Source organism: Microtus ochrogaster (genome assembly GCF_000317375.1).
Source record: "Microtus ochrogaster isolate Prairie Vole_2 chromosome 14 unlocalized genomic scaffold, MicOch1.0 chr14_random_2, whole genome shotgun sequence".
Taxonomy (NCBI): Eukaryota; Metazoa; Chordata; class Mammalia; order Rodentia; family Cricetidae; genus Microtus; species Microtus ochrogaster.
This window is the reverse complement of record NW_004949097.1, coordinates 9,439,277-9,464,276: the sequence shown is the minus strand read 5'-3', so window position 1 is coordinate 9,464,276 and position 25,000 is coordinate 9,439,277. Positions and strand designations below refer to the sequence as shown.

At 40.3% G+C, this 25,000-nt stretch overlaps 1 protein-coding gene across 16 annotated transcripts in view; it reads left to right on the top strand.

Moving 5' to 3' along the window:
• Positions 1-25,000, top strand: part of C2cd5 (C2 calcium dependent domain containing 5) — a 94,358-nt gene that overhangs the window by 32,445 nt on the left and 36,913 nt on the right. For 5 of the 16 annotated variants that reach the window (XM_026787914.1, XM_026787912.1, XM_013352779.2 and 2 more), the window contains exons 9-14: positions 2,107-2,192; positions 2,765-2,797; positions 9,944-10,052; positions 12,447-12,512; positions 21,202-21,316; positions 24,380-24,475. In XM_026787914.1, the coding sequence (XP_026643715.1) occupies positions 2,107-2,192; positions 2,765-2,797; positions 9,944-10,052; positions 12,447-12,512; positions 21,202-21,316; positions 24,380-24,475 (505 nt within the window). The remainder of the gene's footprint in view (positions 1-2,106; positions 2,193-2,764; positions 2,798-9,943; positions 10,053-12,446; positions 12,513-21,201; positions 21,317-24,379; positions 24,476-25,000) is intronic. The other 11 variants (XM_026787917.1, XM_005364577.3, XM_013352784.2 and 8 more) reach the window with 3 other exon arrangements.

Sequence of the window (25,000 nt, the reverse complement as noted above, 5' to 3'; positions counted from 1 at the left end):
TTCTGTTAACACAGTATACAATATCTTAGCTAGTGATATGGGAGGTACCAGACTTTACTACTTTAGATAATGTGCTTATGATTGAAGCAACAAGTTTTCATCATAATACTAAAGAGTGGTGTTTTCAACCATACAAGTTCTTAGACACACAACCAACCAACAAAAATTGGTGGGCAATTTAAGTCCTTGAAGAAGTCAGTTAAAAGTGATGTGAATGGCATAAAATCTTGTTAGTTATTTAGAAATTTTTAATGACTGCAGAGTTTGCAAGGACTTTGTTAATTTAGAAGCTTCTGGTGGGTGGGTATTCTTACTCTCAGTGTTAATTTGTCTGCATTTGAAATCCATTTGATTGTTATGTTTTGCTTCATCATTGCTTTCCTTCTCCTGCATTTTCTGATCTTCTGAATCTGCATCTTTGCTACTTTCCTCCACAGCACCTTACCCACAGGGGCCTGGGATCTACCTGTGCCCCAGCTCCACCCCCCTCCCTTGTGGTTCCCTTCACCTTAAGTCCCGCCTCCTCTCGGAATCTAGCCTTACCCCTCATCACTCTAGCCTTGTCAGCCCCGTTCTGAGGAAAAGTGTTTCTTTCAGTGAAGAGCTGTTCCTGGCTGCTTCTGGTAGGATCACATTATGTCAGCTTTTTTAATCCCTTTATTTTAAGTCATCTTTGAGAACATATTACTTTATACCATAAAGAATTATTGTGTGCTTTATGTGTCTATTAGTTATTTTACTGACAGTTAATCAGAATTACAAAGATGCCATTGGAGGTTATTTGACGGATAATTATGAGTATGTACTAAACTTTATTCTTAAAAAGAATTATGTCTCAGGCGTGCATGTGGATGTTTATTGTAACTATCAGTACCTAGGTTCTCACTCAGTGACCCTTGTAGATGCTTTGCCCCCTCCATACCTGCTCCACCCACATCAGACCTCTGCCATCCTGTTGCTAAACCATAAGGCTACATGAGAAAATTATTCTGTTTGAACCAGTTTAAGTCTCATTTTGGTGATATTCTTTTACTATACATTTTTTTATCCACTACATTAATCAAGTTATTCTGCTATGTTTTCTGGTAATTTATTTATCACTGCAAACTTACCTTTTATTTATGACTTTTAATATGCTTCATATAAAGATCTTAGTTTTATTTCCAGTTAGCATTGTATAGTCTCTAAAAATGTTTAGATTATTATAAGAAAAATTTTATTTTTAAAAGAACAGAGTGGGACTACACACATGCTAACCTTTGTTTCCTTATCCAAGAGCAGCTAAAAATGTGAATGTAAATTAGTTCCTTTGAAGGCACTGCAGTAGTGGCTGTGTGCATCTTAGCTTAGGGAGGGTGTGCTCACCCAGTCTGCAGCACCAGCTTCTCGCCCATCCCATCCCACACTAGTCCTGGGTCTCACTTGTTCTTCTGGTACTATCAAAACAACAGCAGCAAGTGGTAGAGAAAGGAGTGTGACACCAGCCCTAACGATGCTTTAAAGAGGGAGGAGACAGGATTCTCTCCTCCCTGACTGTGCACATTTGAGATTTATTTACCCATGTGTGATTTATTTTTCCAAAAGTGTGTGTTGAGTTTCGTGAATGAACCCAGTGTTACAGGGTGACACTGTCTTTCGAAGTGGGCATCAGCAGGGAATAAACTCCATTCTGAACGCTGATTCCGTGCTCTTTAGCTCTCTGCTGGTTTTTTACATGAGCACTTAGTATGTTTCTCCTCTATATTTCATCAGATATTTTGGTGTACTTAAATTTTTAGCATAGTGATAGTTATTCTTTTGATTATTTTATTAAAAATTAAATTTTACAGATTGAATGTTATCAAAAATTTGTTACCTTTTAATAATATTCTTATTAGAATAAATTGATTCTAAAGCTAGATGTGACTGGAATTTTTATGTCTTGCTATAAAGACAGCCTTAGTACAGTAGAATAAAATGTATGTATCTGTTGCCATCTCAGACTATGTAAAATGTGTGGAAAATTTTCTTGTATTTTGACTCACATTGTTTATAAAGATGGATGCAGTTGATGTTGCTGTTTTATAGTTGTTATTTGGTTGTTATTTATGTGCTGATGTCCTATAGGAATGGGAAGTGGTAGTGCTGGAAAAGAAGGGGGGCCCTTTAAAGCTCTTCTACGGCAACAGACTCAGGCGGCCTTGGAACAGCGGGTAAGAGTCACTCAGCATTTCTTTCTGTTCTTGCATTGTAGCTATGGCTTTGTGTTCTTATATTCCTGTGTGCTTAAACTCCTGAAAGTTACTTTTGATCATATCTGTAATGCTGCAGTTTTAGGGATCGATTGTATTTAAGATATTAAAGTATTTTATTTACCAACATTTACTTTTAGTTAAAAAAATTGTTTTTTGTTTTGTGTTCCAATCTTTAAAATATTTCTCCTGAAAACTTATTGAATGCTGAAATCATTTCTATTTTTCTATTAAAGTTACAATATAGAAAAGAAAATAGCTAATACTTTTGCAGAAAAACATCTCAATAACATTACATTAAAACAATGTTGTAATATATTAACATGTTTGTCTGCTGATATCTTTTTTGTTACTGGCTTGTTGATTAGAGATAAGACAAATACTCTATATTTCTGTAGATTAAAATTAATAGAGTAGTTGTCTAGTATAATTTTATTTTAATGATTATGCTTAATGTTTAATTTGCTGAGTGAGAAACTGAGTCTAGTTTTTGGATGATTTCTCTCTCTCTCTTCATAAACATCGTTACTAAGGGAGGATCGCCTCATAGGTTCTGTAGAAGGCGGGTATGTTGTTTCTGAACATGTATGACAGCCTGCGCCTTGTGTTAGAACTTGTTCACTTAAGTTTTATTTAAGCTCTTAACAAATGTTGCTGGCTTTTCCCGAGCTCAGTACTGTGAGGCTCGTGTTCTTTTCTGCTGATGCAGTGCATGGTTCCGTGTGTCCTGTCCTGTGCTTCAGACAGCTCCACAGCTCTTTCTGTCTGCCGGAAGCTGTAAGCCCTTAGACTCTTCCTTTGTTTGCTCATTTTATACTAGCACTCTGGAGAGAGCAAAGGTGAGACAGTGAGCACCATAAAAGACTCTCCTCCCTCTGCAGGTGGCCTCTGAGAGCAGTTTGTTTCTTTCTGATTCAGTGACAATAGATTGTAAATTTATTCTCTAGGCAATTTTTTTTTTCTTATGCTGCAAGTAGCTGTATACGAACTGTTTGCCTTTAGCTAGGGTGGAGTGAGCAGAGCTGAAGTATAGTAGTGAGTTGAGCTCTACCCAGGTCTCTATTTTCTTGTAGTACTTGGGATTGAACCCAGGGCCTTGTACATGCTCAGCAAGCACCTTCCCATGAGCTGATCTTTGTTTGTGTTAAAGCCACGTTTGCTCTTCGGCTGGTCCTCCCTTGGCAGCCCACCAACCACTGTCACCAGAGGCTCTCCTAAAACTGGGGTCATGGAGTAAGGCAAACAGAGCCAAAGATTAGAAGTATGGAGAATAGGCTCAGAGTGGCGGTGTAGTGTTTTTTTTTTTTTTTTTTTTTTTTTTTTTTTGTTTAAACCATGTTTTAGGTCAGAATAGTTTTATCTTTGCTTTTCTCCCATTTTTCTTTCTTTTTTTTTTTTTAAATCAAATTGCCATGTTAGGATTCACACGAACAGAAAAGCTTGATTGATGAGGTGGTATGCTGGAAATGTGGCTGTGTGGAGTGAAGCGCTGGTGGTGACCTCACTGTCTGGGCCACGGACCTTTACAGCCGTGTAATATGTAGCCCAGGTCAACATAGATCTCACTGTATAGCTCAGGCTAGCCCCAAACTCATACTGCTTTAACTTTGGCAAATGCTGGGATTAAAATGCCTAGGTAAAAGTTTTTTGTGTGTTTCATTTTTTTTTTTGGTTTTTCGAGACAGGGTTTCTCTAGCTTTGGGAGCCTGTCCTGGAACTCCCTTGGTAGACCAGGCTGGCCTCGAACTCACAGAGATCCGCCTGTCTCTGCCTCCCAAGTGCTGGGATTACAGGCGTGCGCACCACCGCCCGGCTGTGTGTTTCTTTAGAATACATTTTAAATTGAAGTAGAAGTTCATCACTTTCCCCCTTCCTTCTCTCCAGCTCCTCCCGTGTCCACCCACTTTTATGTTGATAGTCTCTTTTTAAAGAGTTATTATTACATACATACATATATGTATTTTTATGCAAAAATATGTAAGTACAACCTACTAAGGCTGTTTTTGTTGTTTGTATGCATATGGTTTCAGGGCTGACTACTCTGCATTGGACAGTCAATAAGTTGGTTCATCCCTGAGAGAGCTAATTCTCCTGTTAGTCATTAGCTGCTTGTTCTTTGCCTAGAGGTGGGACGCCATGAAATTTCACCCTCTGCATTAGCATGCGCATTGCTATTGCCATTGTTCCGGCTTGTTTATGTAGCCATTTCTAGGAGAGAATGTTTCACAGCAGACTTCTTGTTATTCTGGCTCTCTGCTCCCTTTTTTTCAGAGCTTTTCTGAGTCATAGTTTCAGGAGCTGTGATATAGATGTTTCTGTGGAGCAGGGATCCACATGACCCGTTGGTCTCATTGTTGTGTTCAGTGTTTCCTGAGGTGGTCTCTGGTTGCTGTAAACAGCAAAAAGGAAAAGCTTTATTCCTGGAGAGTGGGAGCATATCCTACACACTTGTGTGTCTAAGGATAAGATTTATAATTTGGTATGGCATTACGATGGTTTAGGAATGCAGCGTTTCTTTTCTAATGTCTATGACCTCACTAGCTAGGAAGCTATGATTCAGGTATGATTTCCCTCCTGCTGAGTGGGCTTTAAGTATGCTTAGACAGCTGTGATCACCACCACAAGAGTGCCCTATTGAACCTCTAGGCTATCTTGCATGTTGTTTTTGTTGTGGCTCATAGGCATTGCAGCTGGGTAGGGCTGTTTAATGCTATCCCTGTCTTGGCAGCTTGCATAGTATTTTCTGATACTGTGGAGGCTAGAGTGCAGGGGAAAAAACTTTCAGGTCAGATGCAACTCAAATTGGGAGTCATTTGTCCTAAGTGTGTGCTATCTTCAGCAGTAGGGGCCCATCCTTGACCTCTGAGGGACAGTGAAGGTCTGTTTCAATAGTTCATATTGGGGGCTGGAGAGATGGCTCAGAGGTTAAGAGCATTGCCTGCTCTTCCAAAGGTCCTGAGTTCAATTCCCAGCAACCACATGGTGGCTCACAACCATCTGTAATGAGGTCTGGTGCCCTCTTCTGGCCTGCAGACATACACACAGACAGAACATTGTATACATAATAAATAAATAAATAAATAAATAAATAAATATTTAAAAAAAATAGTTCATATTGTTTAGGAGTTTTTTGAACCTTACGTACCAACCATTTGAAAAGAGGTTTCTCATGTTTAGTACTGGGGTTTTTGTTAGTCTGTAGTTCTTATAGGGGAGTGTTGTTGGCCCAAGTGGCTTAACTTCCTTTAAGCTATTTTGTGTGTGTATGTGTTTGTGTGCATGCACACATATATACACTTGTATTTATTGTTTATAATTTTAAGTTAATATAAAATAATGTGATTCCTTGAAGGTTTATCAAACAACCTTCAAGAAATCATAGCCCTGTGGTGTGGGAGGTCCTTCTGTCTATGTGTTGTTTTTATTGGTTAATGAATAAAGAAACCGGCTTGGCCTATAGCAAGGTAGAACTCAGTTAGGCAGGGAAAGCTAGGCTGAATGCTGGGAGAAAGAGGGCGGAGTCAGAAGCCATGGAGCCGCTGCCTGACAGACAAGCTGAAATCTTGCCTGTAGGCCACAAGCCTCATGGTAAAATATAAAATAATGAAGATGGGTTAATTCTAGATGTAAGAGCTAGCCAATAAGAAGCTAGAGCTAATAGGCCAAGCGGTGATTTAATTAATACAGTTTCGTTGTGGTTATTTTGGGTCTGAGCAGCCGGGAACAAACAGGCAGCCTCTCTTACTACAAATTGGCACTCAACTGGTATTACTTGCCTCCTTCCTTCACCATGTGTTTTAAAGTTGATTCTTTTGGAGTTGGAGTCCACTCCCTATTTCAGATTCTTACTTTGTATTACCTGAAAACTCCCCTTCCTCCAACTCACACCTTGCTCGGCCCCTTTATATTTTCTTGGTTTCTGTTGTTATAGTCTTCATAGGATTAAAAACAAAAGTCTAGAGAACTGCAGTTTTTGTGTACAACTGTGTAAAAGCTGACATATAACTATCATTGCTTTGCATCTGTGACATTAGTGTATGCAGTAGTAGTCCCTTGACTTCCCTGAGTTCAGAAGAAACAGCAAATACAACAGTGGCTTTGGCTTTTCCAGTCACCTCTGGCTGCTCTTGAGGTCACTTTTGTTTGGGGAAAAATCATGCAGCAGTACAGTAAGTTCTCTGTAGAAGTGAGCAGATGTGTATGAACACATCTGTGCCATGATACACTTAGAGCATCAAAACACTTGGTTTTAAAAATATTCACATAGGTTTTTAGTTGTGTGTTTTCCTCAGTTAAGAAAGCCTGGAGCTGGATACTGGAGCCATATAGCTGCAGTTCCAGCTCTTGGAATCTGAGGCTTATGGATTCTGAGTTCAGGATCAGCCTGGATCACATGGGGAAAGGAAAAAAAAAACAAAGAAAAGGATATGAGACAAAAAGGAGAGGAAAGAAGCTTAGTAAACCTGGTATTTTACCTGCTCCCAAGGAACACACTTTTGGGAAACATGGATAAAAAGCACATTTAAGTGAATTAAGATCTCCTTATTAGTAGGATGAAATTGTATGATAAACCATTGCCGGGATGGTGCTGGGTTGTTTTTTAAAATGTATTTTTATGTTTAATTATGTGCATGTGTCTGTGTGTGTTTGTATGCATGTGGAGGCCAGCAGAAGGTATTGGATCCCTGATCATGGAGTTATAGGCAGTGTGAGCTGCTTGACATGGGTGCTGGGAACCAAATCTGCATCCCCTGGAGCAGCAGTTGCTTGTAACTACTACTCCGTCTCTCCAGCTTTAGTATGGAGTTTTTATTTAGAATTGGGCTGTGTTCTCTGGGGATAACAAAATATTTGATATAAAATTTGAGCCATTTGTATATCTTTAAAGAAAAACCCCATATAAATCTCTGGAAAATAATATAATACAACAATGATTTTTCAACTGCCTTTCTTTAAAGACACACTATCACATATTTTTATGATTTATGTTATTGACCTATATCAAAGCAACAACAAGTAAAATCCATCTGGGGACAACAGGGAAGGATACTTTAAACATCAATGGACTTTCTAGAGAATGACTTTTTATAGTTTCTCACACTGCCATTCAGACACTGACTTCTTGGGGAAGCTACCTTTGACAATGAGGAAAAAGAGCAACTATATATTCAACAGGCGTGATGCACAGACTGTACATTAAACCAAGTTCTGAATGACACTGGATGAGAAATAAGAACAAATGTAGGTGGTAAAGTTTATTGCTAAGGAGTATAGGAATAGAAGGCCCTGCTCTCCTTGGCTTTCTAAAATGTTGAGTACAGTAGCACCTCTCTTGCATGTGGCGCAGATTTGAAAGTCAGTTTCTGCATTTAACACAGCCCTGGCGTGTGTACGCATATGCCAGCAGTCTTGGTGATGTGGAGATGCTGTGCTTACCGCGGACAGTAACAGCAGCAATTTTTTTGATTGGAGCATTCTTTTCAGATGGACATCAGCCCAAATAATTCACAAGTGTTTGCTTATTGTAGATTAAGTCTTGTATTGTAGAGGAAACCAGTTTGATAGCTAAATGGACGGGGTAAGAGAGGAATCAGTGCTGGCTAGATGGACGGGGTGTGTAAGAGAGGAATTAGTGCTGGCTAGATGGACGGGGTGTGTAAGAGGAATCTGTACTGGCTAGATGACAGGGTGTAAGGGAGGGGGATCAGTGCTGGCTAGATGATGGGGTGTAAGAGAGGGATCAGTGCTGGCTAGATGGACGGGGTGTAAGGGAGGCTCCATCCGCAGAGCAAGTCTTCCCCTCTGCCGCGTCGCTGGTTATCTTTCTGCTCTGACTTGCTCCAGTTTGATACATTCTACTCGTTCCTTTGTCAAGTCTCCTAATCTGCTCCCCGCCTCCCCTCTTCTCCCTCTGTTTCCCCCACTTCCCCTCCCCCAGCCCATCTCCATGTGTGTTATAAATGATCGCACCTTGGGCCCTGCACAAAGTTAGGCAGACTCTATACTGCCTGCCTCAGGCCTGGAAGTCGTGTTTTTTCATATAGCTTACAAACATTTGTTTTCTCACAATGATTCTTGTTTTAATATTTAAAAGATGGATGTATAAAGGATAAGTGTACATTTTATTTATTTGAATCATCATAGAACTGAGATATTTTAAGGAAATTTTAAAATTTAAATTGAAATTTAATATTGAAAAAAAAAAACCTGGGAAATTCCATGGACCCAGCTTACTGCATTTTAATAACATTAGCCATTTATGTGTGTCTGATTTCAAATCAAAAGTATAAAAATTCAGGTGGAAATAAAGATACAATTTTTGATAACCTTTATTATAGAATTTTAACCATGTTTTTCCTACTGTTCTCTTTCATATTTCAGTGTAGGTCAAACAAAAACAATTCTATGGGTTGTTTTTTACTTTTCTTAGACAGTATACCAGTTCTTGCCATTATAAAAGTGAAGATTACTTCTAAGTTTTGACTGGATTTTAATGTGTCTATGTATGTGCATACTCCTTTGTGCATTTTTTACATTTATGCATCCTGAGGTATGCAGGACTATTCCTCTGTGCTGAGAATTGCAAGTTGCTCTGCCTTCTGCACTGTGCTTCAGCAGCCTTGTATCCATGCTTCAAGCAGCCGGTCAGCCATCTTGCTGCTTTTATATGTGCCTGCTTTTTAATAGTAGCACTTTCCTTTTGTTTATTGCATTTTGTCTGCTGTGGCCTAGAAAATTTGATGATGATGAACTTTGGAATGATGAGTGTCTTAGATCTTAGCTACTTTCTACCAGTGTGAGCATCCTCTACAGAGATGCCGTGGGAATACAGTGCATGAACCTTAGTAGTTGCAGACTTTCGAGGGCTCTGTCCGGCTGTTTACTAGCTCTTCCTACGTTGAAAGTGGTCAGGCTGTTGATGGGTGACTCTGGTTAAGGGAAGTTCACTCACTCACAGCCAGGCAGGCCAGGCAGCCGGCACCTCTTGTTGCATCCACTTTCCCCACACTGGCACATGGCCCATGTTTTGGCAACCACAGACTTCCTCTCAGGCTGGCGCTCTCTCGGTGAGTCCCTATCTTCAGTTTTCTTATGAATTTTTCTTGTCATCCTTATGGCAGAAGGGGAACCACGGCTTGGAAGGCCTGCAGGACTGTGCTACTTCCCTGACTCTACCATCAACTTCTTTCTTCTGCTTAGCATACAGTATGCGGTCTGCTGGCATCTGGCCACACAGGGATTGGCTCTCACTTTCCACACAGCCTGTCCTTTCACTTCATGTCTCAAACTCCCCTTTTCCAGGTCTCTTGTTGGGCGCTGGCCTTGGAGTATTTGCCAACAGCCTGGGTTGCCTGTATGTGAGAGACGTCATTACTGAGAAGTGCATATGGGTTGCCAGGCTGTCCAGCCCTGCGCCATTGGGAAATGGTGTTTGAGTAGGAGCTTAAGAAGAGAGAAGAGTGTGTTCTAAGTAGCTCAGCTGGGAACTCCTGAACATTTCCCTCCGGTCAGAATTGATAAGGCAGCTGGATTCTGAATGCTACCGTGGATGTAGGAAACAGATTTGGAAGCATGAGTGTCTGGGAAGTTTTAATGAAAAACAAGTGTAGTGTATTTATCTCAGGCCATGCATTTCCTGGGCTAGGATCTGCATGAGCAGAGCCTGCCACTGTCCATTCGGTCATCTCTGTCCTGCTTCTTGTCTTCACCAGGAATTCCCCTTCCTCACCTTGACGGCCTTCCCTCCCGGACTCCTCGTGCACGTCGGTGGTGTTGTTAGTGCACGCTCTGTGAAGCTGTTAGACCGGATCCACAATCCTGGTATGTCTTCCAATATGTTTGATTTTACTACTTTGGATTAAGTTGTAATTGTAAAAATGGAATTTTATGAATATTGAAAGCGAATTTAACCTGAAGAGAAGTGAAAAAAGATTATAAGCTGACCCATGTTATTTTGAGATATTTTCAGTAATCGTAATTAAAGGTAAATTAAGGAGTATATATTAGTTATTTTTAATGTATAATAAATGAACACATTTTGATTTATTTCTGATGAGGTGTCATTTTGAGGGGATCACTGATTAACTTTTGAGTTAGCTTTCTATTTGCTTTAGGGAGTTAACTTTTTTACTGTTTGGCCTTCACGGCCATTACACTAAGTTGTTAATGTTTTTCACTCGCCCGTGCGGCCAACCAAGGAAGAGCAGTAGCTTGCGTCTTTTTAAGTACAGCATGGAATGACGCAGAAGGCAGAAGCCGGGTGCTGGCACCGTTAGGGCCTTGGATTAGAAATAGCTGGGTGACTTTCTCACTCTCTACCAAGCATCATCAATGATGGCAGCTCCTTAAGCAGTCAGATTTCATGCCCAGATATTTGTTGAAGCACCGCAAACCTGAAGCCGTATTGACATCTGTAGTTTGTATATTTTGGAAGATGAATTCATCACTTCCAGCAACTTCTTTGTGACATGTAGGAAAAGAAGAAAAGAGTGCTCTGCAGTTATTGAGTGGGAGCATTGTGGATAGTACTTCTGAGTGTGACAGAGCATTGCTGTTCTTTACGATTGAGTTTAATCAGTGCTCTGTGGTTTGATTTTACCTGAGATAAGAATAAATTCTTCTAGCTGCAAATGAGACCTCAGAAAGGCAATGCTAGTCATGTTTATTTAGCTCTAAAGTGAGCAAATCCATCATCTCAGCGCCAGTATTTGGTTAATTTGGATTTATTGTCCCCATTTCTTATTTTTATGGTAGTTAGTATCAGATGTCATTTTCCTTATGGTGTTTGTACACCCTGAAGCTCTTAGAGGGCAGTCTGCCTGCTGTCATGTAGCACATTAAATTCATGCAGGTGACCTGAATTCTAGTTTTCTGTAGGAAATTCAGTCACGAGCAGTGTAAGGAAAGACTAAGCTACCAACCCTGATGGCCACTGCTTTCCATGGATGACTGCCTGATGGGTTGATGGCACCAATGACGTAATACAGTTGTAGAAATGCATTCCATTGATGTCTTCGTTCATTTTGTTGTTCCAAACAATTTACTTAAATTAGCTTTAAATGATGATAATTATCTAAAATGTAGCTTACTTTTACAATTCTTTTTGAGAATTCTCATGCCCGCCACTTCACCATCTGTACAAGAAACCCCAGAACCCAGGAGAGTGTCCTCACAGAAGGATTTGTGTGTGCTGCAGCTAGCAGCTCACCACTTTTCTCTCCTCTCAGAGTGGCTGTCCATCATGCATGGGAAGCCTGAGTTATTATTAATGAACTATTCTCAAAAGTTCAAGTACATTATCTGTACCTAAATACTATGAGATGCTGTAGAGTTACATTTTTAGTTTGCCTTGTTTTTGGTTTAATACTTATCAAGTGTATATGCTGATGATCCCAATATCTTATTTTGATTTAAAATAAACTCTCTTTGGATTCTTTTATGTATATATTATGCACTGAAATGGAACATTTACCTAACAGCTTCTCTAAGCCCCTTGTGTAATTTTTATGGAAAAAAGACATAATTTGTTGAGAAAAGCTGGATGGTAATAGTTGATGAAAATCTGGATTGGACTGTCCTAGTGATACTGGAGTGGGATGAGCTGCTGTGCCGGAAGAGACTAGGGCTTGCTGGGATCCGCATGCAATGTCCTGCAGTTAGTTTTTAATTAGTAAATGTGAGACATTTTAATTTCATTTTCAGTGGGAAAGGGAAACAGTCTTATTTTAAAACCATTGCCCCAGCAGGGTGGTGGTGGTACACTCCTTTAATTCCAGCACTTGGAAGGCACAGCCAGGCAGACCTGGTCTACATAGTGAGTTCCAGGACAGCCAGAGCTGTTGCACAGAGAAACCTTGTCTTGAATAAACAAAAACAAACAAAACAACAACAACAAAACAAAAACACATTGCTACTAGTTCTCTTGGTGATGGCTTCTGAGTATCGTCTTTTGTTAAATGCCAGGCAAGCGGAAGCATAAACAGAAGAACAGGGTGGTTCCCGAGCATCCAGGTGACCAAATGACTAGACAGTTGATTCAGGTCACTGGAGCTTGTTCTCCTGCCTTTCCTGTCTCTATTTCCTATTAACTCTGCTGTCTGTCTTCCAGTTCCTGTCAAGTGCTGTTGTCAATTGTGTTCTTGTTTGTAGTTTTTTCTTTTATTCCTACTATTCTGCACCTAAAACTGATCAACTAATTTGCTGTTTTGAACTCAGCTTTTGTCGGAATTATGGGTAACACAAGATCTTACAAACTGCTAGACTGGAATAGTTTCAATTCAGGTATTTTACTGGTCATTCAGTATTACATATGCTGACAGAAATTATGGCAGCTCAGTGAGGTTTTAGAGATGTTCTAGATTAAATAGATCAATTCAGTTATGTGGATGCATTCTGTAATAGTTATGTTACAACTTATAATTTGCATAGAAATGCAAGTATAAAAATATATGCGCTAAAGTGAATAAAAACCATACTATAAATTATGAATAACTTTGCTTATGTGACTAACTTTCAGGATATAATTAAATTCTATTTGTGCATTTTGGCCATTGTTTTCATATCTGGTAAGTGATACAGGCATTAGCTTTATCATCAAGCAGCATTTGTTAAATACATTAAACAGCCAGCTGATAAACCTTAAAGCATGTTTAACCTGCACGATTAGATTTAATAGAATATATTTACTGTTTTATAAATTACCTGGAAATGTGACTCTTATCATTTTCATTTATAATGCTAGAAGTGTTCCAAAATTTCATAGTAGTACAGATTTTTAGGGAGTTTTCCTCCTCCCACATGAGATTCCAACTTTTCTTATAAGTAATTTGAATATAGTCTGTAACAATTAAAAAAAAAACAAGAAAAATTGACAGCTGATGATGTGTTTTAGTAATGTCAATTAGTTTTTTTGATAAAAGCATATTTTCTTACTAATATAAATATTAAAATTATTTTTAGAATTAAAATTTGGTACTATTTTAATTAAGCACTAAAGCTGATATTTAAAGAATTTTTCAAGTTCTTTGTGTCAGTGTATTTAATAGCGAAGCAAAAGCACCAAAGGACTCAGCATTTTAGGTGATGCTTTCCTTGCAGTGTTCTGTGTACGCAGGCATCAAAGGTAAAAGCTCTGATGGGTATTATTTGGCGACACGTGAGTCACATTCATGATCTGGCTTTGTCAGCCTGTGCAAATGGAGAGAGATCCTAATTAATAACTCTTAAGGAAGGTACCCCTGTTTTCTAGATAGGGTTTTACCGTGAAATGAAAATGATTGTTTTATTGATTGATTTTTTTAGTGAGAAAATGAAATATACCCTATCAGATTTGTTTTATAAAGTAAGAATATATTCCAATACATGGTTAGCTTACAAAAATTAGAAAAATAGGTTGTGCATAAAAATGATATCGATCACAACTTAAGGAAGTGAAATCTTGTCAGAACAGCAGCTTTTAGGTGTGATAGTTGTTGGTCAGATGACAGAGAAGTTTTATAAAAGGAAAGGGCAGAAATTAAATCTCTGGGGCACAGGGCACTGTTTCATGCAAGCAGCAGCAGTTTGCAAGGACAGACATGGTTGAAGAAGCGGTATATCTTGCCATCACTGAGTATTGTCAGATGGGAAGTGTGTAGAAGAGAAGTGGATATGGAGCCACATGTGGAGAGTGGAGGGATGAGAGGCGGCAGACTGGGCTGTGTAGGTAGTTCCAGGGCCAGCCCAAGTTAGGATGTGAGACTGTTCTCAGAAGAATGAGCCAACTGATTTACAGCGCAGTTAGAGTATAAAGATAACACCTTTAGTTTAATATGTCCATGGTGCCACTCTATGATCCAGGCCTTAGGGTAGTTACCTTTAGAAATAAGGCTAATTTTGATACTAGTTTAGAAAAAACAATTTCATAATTCTGCAGAAAATGTGATATGTTTGGTAAATATATTCACATAGTTTTTGTATGTTCCCTGTAATTCAGAAGTATTTTGCTATTGCTATCCCATAATGTCAAAATGTCACGAATTGACCACACTTAGGCCTGAACTCAGTAGTTAAGAACACCAGCTGCTCCTCCACAGGACCTCAATTCCCAGCGCTCACATGGCAGCACACAGCTGTCTCTACCTCTAATTCCAGGGGATCCAGGACCCTCTTTGGCCTCCACGGCTCACTTGCATGTACATGATGCAGCCATAAGTGCAGGCAAACGCCCATACACAAGGGATAAAAAACAACAAGCAGACAAACAAAACACCCAAACAATTAATTGACCCCATTGGTAAGAATAACAATTGTTGATATTGTTTTTAATTTAAAATTGTTGATCCTTTATTTCTTTAGTTCTCTGACACCATAAATAATGTGAGACTCCAGTCAGTTTGATAATAGTCATCCAAGAGCAGCAGAAAGGAGAGTTCCGAGTGAGAAGCACTTGCTAGTTACTAGACTTTCTTAGCTCGGGGTGAGAATATGCCGTGCAGCTTTTACAGTTTTGCTGCTGCATAGTGACTTTTTGGTCATGGATCATGCATCATAGCTGTCCCATCAGATCAGATTGCCTTGGGACTGGATGCCTTCCATGTGTCATTGCATGCCATGATGTTTTCACAGTGGTGAACACTGGCCAGTGTGGCATTTCTTAGAACACATGTCTCTATCATTGAGTGATACATGACTGAATTGGATATTTTTTGTACTATATAGACAGGCACTAGAGGACAAAAATTGCCAGTCACCTTGTCTTTATGAAACCTGTAATCTTAGATGATAGAAAAGTATGAAGTATGTTTCTGTGGCATGTGGTATACAGAGCGGAAGCAGACATGGCCAACTGTCGGGGGCTGTGCTAATTTGTAAGCTCACCTTTGAAGACTGTCTATCAGGTTTTCAGAGGGTTCTAATTCTTGCAGTAAGATACTTAACCTCATATGAATGCATGCTCTGTGCTGTTGTAAACCTGCAGCATTTGTGAGGCAGTCTTAGCCTGTGCAACTCTGATGCTCTGCTAGTTCCTTCAGAGTACAAAGGGTCCGGCTTAGCCTCCATCTTGTCCCATGTTAGCCACTGTGATGGGACATTTTTATGCTCTAGGAAGAGCAAACCCTTTTCATGAATTGAGAACTTAGTATGTTGTTACCCTTTGTTTCCCGATTCTTCTGTAGACAGAATTTGAGAAAAGCAGGGCAGGGGGAGGGTGAAAGTTAGCAGCTGGAAAGGAGGCGGAGCCATTACTGCTCTTCACATGACACGCAGGGCTGCCAGGAGATTCCGGTAATGAGATTGTGATAACATGCCTTTTGGTCATCCTGACAGACTGCCTCTCCATAGACCTGGAGACAAGCTGGAGAGGCTTGAGGATTTTGCGGCATGCCAGACCCCATCTGAATGCTTTACAGTAGCAGATCATTTGGTCTTAAAGATCTTTGAGGGAGACTATCCTGTTTTGTGGGTGAGCAAAGCGAGGCAGTATTTTCTTAAGGGACCAGTAGAAGGTAGCTGAGCCACAGTCGCAGCCTAAGTGTCCTGGCTTCGGGACCCTACACTCTTAACCTTGGGTGATGTGCTTGAAGCATGATGTCAGCAGGGTTTGCTTGTACATGTGGTATGCAGAACAGGTGTCTGTCAGCTCTCAGGCAAGGGGAGGTGCTAGCTTCACACAAGATTTTTGAATTGATGTCTTATGTCCAGAATTAGGAACAATCAGTTGTTTAAAAGGAGATTGCTGCTTTTGGTTTTGAGATTTTTTTTGTAAGTTTTAAGAATATTTTTAGATGAATTGTGAATTTTAGGACTTAAATCCTATTTTTAATTTGATCATAATAGACGAGTTATAAGGTAAGCTTTAGTTTGATATTAGAAAAATGCTGCCTTTTTGTTAATCACATTCATGTTTTTAGAAAGCTCATTTTGGGAGCAAAAATTCAGTTAAAAACTTGAAAAATAAGTTTATTACTTTAAAAAACATTTAATTGTATGAAAATGTGAGTGTAGTGGTGTACTCCCTTAATCCCAGCACTTGGGAGGCAGAGGCAGGCGGATCTCTGTAAGTTCGAGGCCAGCCTGGTGTACAGAGTGAGTTCCAGGACAGCAGGGCCGTGTAGAGAAACCTAGTCTAAAACAAAACAAATGTGAGTCAGCTGGTTGAAGGGAAATAGCACGGAATAGCACCTGAATTTGTTCACTCATTTTGTTTGTTTTAACCAACCTTAAACACTCTTGACACTGTCAGTGAATGCTTGTGGCATGCCCACATGAGTGGAGCCCGGCATCGGCACCCAGGTTGACCTCCTGTTCATGGCTGGTTTACTTAGTTGTGGAAAGGTAGCTAAGTCATTAGTTAGAAGTTGGGCAGGCTCTCTCCGAGTGCGAATTTTGCTGAGAGGGTCTCAGCTGTTCTTTTCTGGGGCATTGATGTTGAGGTGAGAGCTGTAGACAGCTTCTGATTCTCAACTGTACTCAGTTTGCAGGAACTGCTGAGGCCAGGAGGTCTTAGCATCAGCATGCAAGGCGTGCTTGCTGTGTGCACCAGTAATTTGGATGAGGACTGTCCTGTTACATGATGTATAGACAGAGTGGATTATATGTCTGGCTGTGAAAAGTAGCAGCATTCAGTTAGATGCAGTATGGTTTGTATGCCAATTAGTTACCACAGTGACTGACGTCTAGGCTTAGATATTCTCTCTCACCCAGCCTACCACTTTCAGTGCAGTGAGGATCTTTTTCTGGTTCTAATGTCTACCCAGTTTGAGTCTGTATACTCTGTTGAACCTGAACTCTTTGATTTCTGTTACTCCAGTGTTTGGGAGTGCAGCTTCCCTGCATCCCTCAGCAGGGAGATGATCATGTTCAGCCTTTGCTTCATCCAGCCCAACACCTTTATCTCCTCATATTCATTTTCAAGTTCGGTTGAGCTGGATATGATGGCTTATATTCAGTAATCACGGTCCATTTGAAGCTGAGGCAGTATTGTGAGTTTGAGGCTAGTTTGGGCTACTTGCTGAGCCATGTTTCATCAAACAAACAAAAACATGTTGAGTAACTTGAGACAGAACCAATTTTAGCACTTTGGGGAAGCGGGTTTGCCTTGATTATGGATGTGTAGTTACCTAAAACCACTAAAGGGCTGAGTTAATGCAGGCGTTTTCTGTTGAGCTGACCATCTCTTCTTCCCGAGATACACACACTGGCTTTTAATCTTCAGTAGTTCCACCCACACTTCTGAAACAAAGAGATGGCAAGATATCAAGCTGTGACCATGCTCTAGAAAAGTGCCAGTAGAGCAGAGTGGGCTGTAGTGCCAGCCACAGTGCAGCATCCCTGAGGACCAGCAGTGTGCTGAAGCAAAGCTCAGTGCATGGCAGCTGCGCAAAGATGTTAAGAGATTTGTATAACCTAGAAAAAGTTTGACCCATGGAAAAAAATCTTAAAAATAGTGTGAAATGTAATTTGTATAATAATTAAGATTTAATTTTTCCTAATTTTTTAAATTAGAAATAATTGTATAGATGCTAGGAATATGGTATTTAATGTGGAAATCATTTTCTTATTACTTTTGGAATGTTTGTTAAATAAGTTCACATCTCAGCTATATTTTCCTAAAATGGCTAACATTGCACCCAGGTACTACATGGATAATTGCCAGACATTTTAAAGCTGGACTCTGTTTTCTTTTTATAAAAGTATGGTAGAATGTTAGATTTATGCTTTGGTACAGTGAATAAAATAAATAGGTTTAATAGTGTGTTTCCTATTAAAATTTAGTTAGCAGTTATTAAACTTTAAAAAAGTCCATTACAGAGATTAAATGTGATATAGCTGATTATTTATTGATAATAAGATCATACTAATTATAAATACTCTGAGTCTGTGGCACATCTTTGTCATGATTGTAGTGCAGGCTTTAAAGATAAATAGAATCTTTTAAAATACTAAATAAACTGATTAGTCTATAACGTTGATCCCTTGCTCCTGTGTACAGTGCAGTGGCCATGGTTGCCGGAGTGACTATGACAAAGTGCTCCTCCTGTGCGCTTGCCTCGCTCTCACCTAGACTCTAGGGCCATTCCTTTCTGTGACCATTTCAGTGAGCTGCCATAGTTTTCAGTCCATGCTGTCACCTGACCCGAGCATGCGCCAAAACATCACTGTTCCTGGCTCCTGTTTGCCAAATCTGCTTCGCAAACCCTTTGTTCCTTAGCTTTTGCTTTAGCCCAAACCAAATTTAACATTTTCCAGAGTGTGGACACATGCCATTTGCTTCCTTGGTGCCCATGTCATATAAGTAGCTTTTTCCACTTGTCAATACTTTGCTAAGTACAGCACTGGCATCTCATGCACTTGTATGGCTGTGTTAAAATGAAGGCTGCTTGTGAGCTTGCCTGAAGGGTGTGAATGCTGCACTTGCGCTCAGCCAGCTCGCTCTTGCTCTCGCTCTCACTCTTCGCTCTCTTTAAGGTTTAATCAGCCACTTTTTCTTCCATGGCTTTGTTCAACTATCTGTTGTTTTATGTTATACTAAGGTAAGTCTGATGTGGAGTAACTGTATTCTACGTAGTTACAAATACCTCAAGGGAACTGTTAAGATTGCTCCATTTGAACATGCTGGGCATTTCTAATAAATAATTTTCAAGCTTAAAATAATTAGTTCCCTCCATTTCCTCATTATTCTTAGAATGCTGTTGTAGACTGCTGCCTATAAAACCCTTTTTAAAAACAGGGAATCCACCATGTGTTACTTGTGGTTCAGATGAGGTGGGTCTAACTGTGAGAAAACCATTATAACATGGTGTACCATGGTTACCTTAGAAAGGACTCTACACTTCTAGGCCGATTCAGAAAGTAAATAGCAAATTTCATTAATGAGCTTGAGAAAAGTTAGACTTGCCTGATACAGTGTTTAGCAAAACAATTATTTTCTAGACAAAATTATTTCTATTTGCTATACTTATTTTCTTAGAACTATAAATAATTTGCTAGATGAGAACACTACATAGGTAATAGCTTGTTCTCTAGTATAATTTCCTTCTGGAAAAGGATGCGGTGACATGGATGTTAAATTGACATTAACCAGCATACATGTCCAGCCAGACATGGTGGCTCACGCTTGTAATCCTCACACTGGGGAGACAGAGACAGGAGGATTGTAGCAAGTTCCAGCAGCTTAATCAGTTTAGTGAGTTTGAGGCTACTTGACCAGTCCCATCTCAAAGAGAATACCGAAAAGGCGTGCATGTCTCGCTAGAGAGGTGACTGTGGATTCTTAGTGTATGCATTTCAGCCAGAATGTGAGAACAAGTTTGTAGTGAGCTGCAGGTACAAAAGACCACCTGAATGTTTGTGTATTTCTCAGTCCATAGTATGGGAATGTAGCCTTTCTGTTCTCTTTCTTCTTTCCTTTATCTTGTTCTTTCATCTTTCCCCAGTTTCCTCAAGTCTGCGCTTCTTTATCTCTCTCTGAAGGAAAGTTTTAGGGTAGCTCTGTCTCAGACCCCAGACTAAATCAAGAGCTGGCTGACATTTGCCCCTCTCCTTCATCCCCTCCGTGCGGAGGAGACATAATCATCCCAGGGCTGTGAGTTCTAGCACGCTTCTTAACCTTTCAGTCCTTCCTTTCTTCTCTACTTTATTAGTGAGTAGACTTCCCCTTCATTTGTTTTGAAGACCTTTGCTAAGAATTTGATCTAACTATGCGTAAAAATAGAAAGTGGTGTCTGCTTGGTTTTCTATACTAGTAGCACCTTTGTGTAAATCATATGCAGTAAGAGCTTAGCGTGAACCTTTAGCGTTGAACTTCCACAGTCCTTCCAAAGGGGCACTGACCACAAGAAAGAACCAAGTCAGGATCCGCTCATTGTTAGCACCACTTTTGGTTCTAACCCTTTGCCCATGGAGCGTGAGTTTCACTTGCAGTGATTGTTCACTCACAAAACGCAGATGATTGGAAAGCATGTGGCCCTCCTTCATCCATACTGCCCCATCACAGGGGATGTTAGCGAACGCAGGGCCTCTATCTCTGCCTCTACCACTTAGCTTATCCCTAGTCTCTAAGCAGGAACCCTAGCTTGTTGAGAAGGCCAGATTTAAACTCATGTGCTCAGCTTCTCAAGCAGCCAGGACTTCAGGCATAGGTCACCATGACCATAACTGCTTTTGAAGTTACAGGCCATGTATGGAGTTTAAAATTGTGTGTTTAAAATTTCCCTTCTTTATTAACCAAATTATTTGTGTTAACTTTTTAAATGTACTTTCTTTCTTTTTCTGACCCCTATCAATTTTTTTTTCTTTTTAGATTAGCTTGTCCTTTTAATACCGTTACTTTGCCCAGGACTTACATCTTTATAAAAGAATGGCAAATAATTTTTTTTTTACCATTTATAAATATTGGTGAATCTACCTTGGGTAGAACTTGGAATGTAGTGGATTATAAAAGTAGGTGATAGAATATGAAGTCAGAATTTAAATCAAATGTATGCATATGACATATAAGGTATTCATTCACTCAGTGAGATGAGACATAATGTGTCTGTCCTCTCAGTTTAGAATCTGACCTGGGTGTGATGGCACATGCCTGTACCCTAGCGTTCAGAAGACAGAGGCAGAAGGATCAGACCAAGGTTATCCTCAGCTCCCTATGTGAGTTTGAATCCAGCCTGAGCTATGTGAGATCCTGTCCCCCAAATCAGTCAAACCAACAAACCAGATTGGAACCTGGAAGGTTGAGACCTCCACCGTAAGTTATAGCTGTTAAAACATATGGTGTATACTAAAAGACATGCCCTGCAAGTGTCCCTTGAAGTGGGAAAGCTGGTAGAGCCGAGTGGTCTGCCTCACTGTCACTATCAGCGCACTTTAAAGGACAGGAAGTGTGAAGCGTGGGGAGTACTTCCATCTCCCCGAGTCAGGGTGCCTGCAGACATTTCCTGTTAACGTATGATATGCTGCTGAGTAGTCAACTGACTTCAACTTTATGTTTCAGATGAACCAGAAACTCGAGATGCGTGGTGGGCAGAAATCAGACAGGAGATAAAGTCACACGCTAAAGCCTTAGGCTGCCATGCTGTAGTGGGCTACAGCGAGTCAACCAGCATCTGGTAAATGGCTGCTTGGATTTTCTTCCCCTGTGATTGGCTGGTCCTGTGAACTGGGAGAAGCGGGGCAGTGGGGAGGCCAGCTGGGCCTGAGTCTATCAGACCAGGTTCCAGGTGCCTCCTGCCCACGTGATCGCTGTGAATTCCAGAGATGGGGATACAAACTGTGTTCTGAGCTTTGCAGTGTCACACGAGTATGTAATAACTGGCCTCCCCTTAGTCGTCCTCATCCTGGAGCACTTCCTTGGCTGATTCTGTTGACTCCTTCTACTGGCGCATCTGGTGGGGCTCTAGGTGTCTTGTGAAGGAATTGCCAACTGTCTCTAGGTAGTCTTCAGGCAGCACTTGGGAGGCAGAGGTCTCAGTGAGTTCAAGGCCAGCTGGGCAACATAGGGAATTCCAGGCCAGTCCAGAGCTATGCAAGACCTTGTATGCGCTCTGCTGCTGGTTTCCTGCACCGCCTGTCCTTCTGCCCTGGTCACTTGTCAGCTCTCTTCCTCCTTCAGGTAGAATTGGGCTTTCTTGTTCCTAGTCTTCTCTTGCCACTGACTTTGGAGTATGTTTTGGACTTGCCGATCCATTGACACCGTCTACAACATTTCAAACTATGAAGTTTACTTTCAGGTTAGAACCTAATGCTCTTCCACCATTAGCATTTACGCCTTCATGTCCAGTTCTGACCCCGTTGTTTAGGCACATACAGTCTCCTTTGCTTTTAGTTATTTTATCATCCTTGAACCTCATCTGTTACAGGGAGCTGGGCCCCTTGTTCCGGCCACCTGAAATAATCACATAGAAACTATTAATTAACATACTGGTTTGGCCATTAGCTCCAGCCTCCTATTGGCTAACTCTCACATCTTGATTTAACCCATTTCTATTAATCTGTGTTCACCACGAGGTCGTGGCTTATTGGGAAAGATTCAGCATGTCTGACCTGGCAGCTCAATGGCTGCTCGCTCTCTCTCCTTTCTTCCTCCCAGAATTCAATTCTGTCTTCTCTGCCTAAGTTCTGCCCAAACAGTTTCTTTATTGATTAACCAATGAAAGCAACATGTAAACAGAAGGACCTCCTACACCATTTTCCCATTTCTGTTTAAAAAGGAAAGGAAGGCTTTAACTTTAACATAGTAAATTACATATAACAAAATAGGTATCAAACAAAAACTACAGTTACCATATTTATATCTATTTTATCTTTTATCATAACTAAGGAAAACTATATAAATTCTTCAACTCCATCAAAGACTCCAAAAGGATATAATATTACCTAAGTAAACAGGAAATGCATTATAAACAACTTCTAAAACTCTAAAATTGATAGAGACATCTCGCTGCCTGGACAGTCACCCAAAGTTCTTCTGTACTGTTGGGGCATCCATCTTCAGCCTACAAGCACTCATCCTCATGGCCTTCTAGAAAGTTGATAATTGTGGTAGTTAAGGAGCCATTTGACCCTGTGCTGTCTTACTTCTCTACTCTGCATAATTCTTACTACCAGATTCTCTATTCATGTGTTTATTATTACTGTCAGAGAAAGGCCATTAACTTGCAGTAAATATGAATATTACTGACATGGTATTTACTGTATTGTGTTCTTTGCTGTTTCAAGCCATCTATTATACCTTTGAATCTTTCTATTACCATTGAATAGATTTTTTTTAAAGATTTATTTCTTTTACTTTATGTGTAGGAGTGTTTTGCCTGCCTGCATGCATATATGTATACTATGTGTGTGCCTGTTGGATGCCTTGGAACTGTAGTTATAGGTGGTTGTGAGCCATGCTTGAGGGCTGGGAATCCCACCTGGGTCCTTTGTGAGAGTAACAAATGCTCTTAGCTACTAGCCGTCTCTCCAGCCTCCTAGTAGCTTTCCCGCTTGTTTGCTACCAATAGATAACTCCTCCACCTTGCTTGCTGGTAAGGAAGTCCTGCCTTGTCTAGTGCCATATGCTTTTATGCCTGAAGGATTTGACGCTCAAGACATGATTTTTGCCATGAAATTTATATTCCATTGGAGAAGTATGACATCTATGGTAAGTTGTATTGTTCAGGACCCCAGAAGACTGGAAGTCTGGAATAGGGTGGGAATGTTACCGGAAGTGGAATATGAGTGTCCGTCATTTAGAAGTGCCAGTGATGACTGGTGCTTGTTCAAAGTCATGGGGATGTAACATGAGTGACACAAATGCAAAGGAGAGGCATGTGTGGGTCCTGGAGCGTGCATGCACGTGTGCAAAGTGTAATGAAGACGTTGTAGTGAATTTAAAGCTGTGTCATGGGCACAGGCACCTCTAAGTTTGTTGAGTTTCCTTCATAGTCTGGATTCATGTGCCAGAAGCTACTTGTCTCAAAATATCTCTGCATCTAAATTTCATCTTTACTAACTTTTTCTCCTGTTCCATCCTCTCCTTCCTGCTGTTATTGATGGAATTCTTCGATGCACAGTGCTGTCCTGAACTCTGGCTGTTCCTCAGGTGCTTGCAGCCTGTCTGCCTGAAAGCCTGGTGCCCTGTGCTCAGACTTCATGTGTCTGGTCTTTGTCTTGCTCTGTACAGTTTCTCCTTGTTCTCCTCTCTCTCTCTCTCTCTCTCTCTCTCTCTCTCTCTCTCTCTCTCTCTCTCTCTATCTCTCTCTCTATCTCGTTCCTCATCTGCTACTGTCTCACTTGCTGTGGGTGATACCGTTCAGCAGTTCCATTTGCTATTGTCTAATTAGTTTTGCTTTTAAGACAGGCAGTTTGAAGTAAGTTTTCTGTCATTCATATATATATATATGAAAGATACAGTCTGTATTATTTGGTATATTTTGGATACTATTTTAGATACTTTTGTGATTCTAATTCAGGTTAAACTGTAGCACTATAGATAATTTTTATAGTTGTACTTTTAGAATAATATTAATAAATATTCATAGATATTTAGAGTAATACAGTTTGGTAGCTTGTTACTGAGTTTACATTTTGAACTATTTAATCTTTCAGGAAGCTATTACTGTTAATTTATCTTTTTATTTGCCGTCTGCATTTGATGTGACTTGCTGTGTTTTTTTCCCTCTCTCTTCCAGTGAAGAAGTCTGTATTTTATCAGCATCTGGCACGGCAGCTGTACTGAATCCTCGGTTTCTTCAGGAAGGCACTGTGGAGGGCTCTTTGGAACAGAGGTTGTCATGGCTTGCTTTCTTAAACAGAGAAGGGCGAGGTTGATTTTTTTAAAATCTCAGAGCTCGGGAGGTTTTTCTGTATAGTTGGCAGGTAGTTGGGGACTGTCGCAGCCAGTACCAGGCACTTGGTAACAGCTGTGTAGGATTCTGCCCTTGTAGCCAGCCTGCAAATAACTACACAGAGACCTCTTGTAGGAAAGCTTTAGTTTCTATAGCCGGAATGAACGCATTGATGTTAATCTGTGTTCTGTCATGCGGCATTACCTTTCCTCCATCTTGCGTCTCTTGTTTTCTCTCCATGTTTCTTCTCTTCTTCTTCTCAGAGTCCTCTCTCTCCATGAAGTCTGTCTGATCTCTTACTAGCTATTGGCTGTTCAGGTTTTATTACACCAGTCACAGAAATACATTTTCACACAGTGTACGGCTATCCCAGAATATTCTTTCTTTTTTTTTTTCTTTCATTTTTTTTTATTGAGAAAAGGAAAAAAAAACAAGTTTCCACCTCCTCCCAGCCTCCCATTTCCC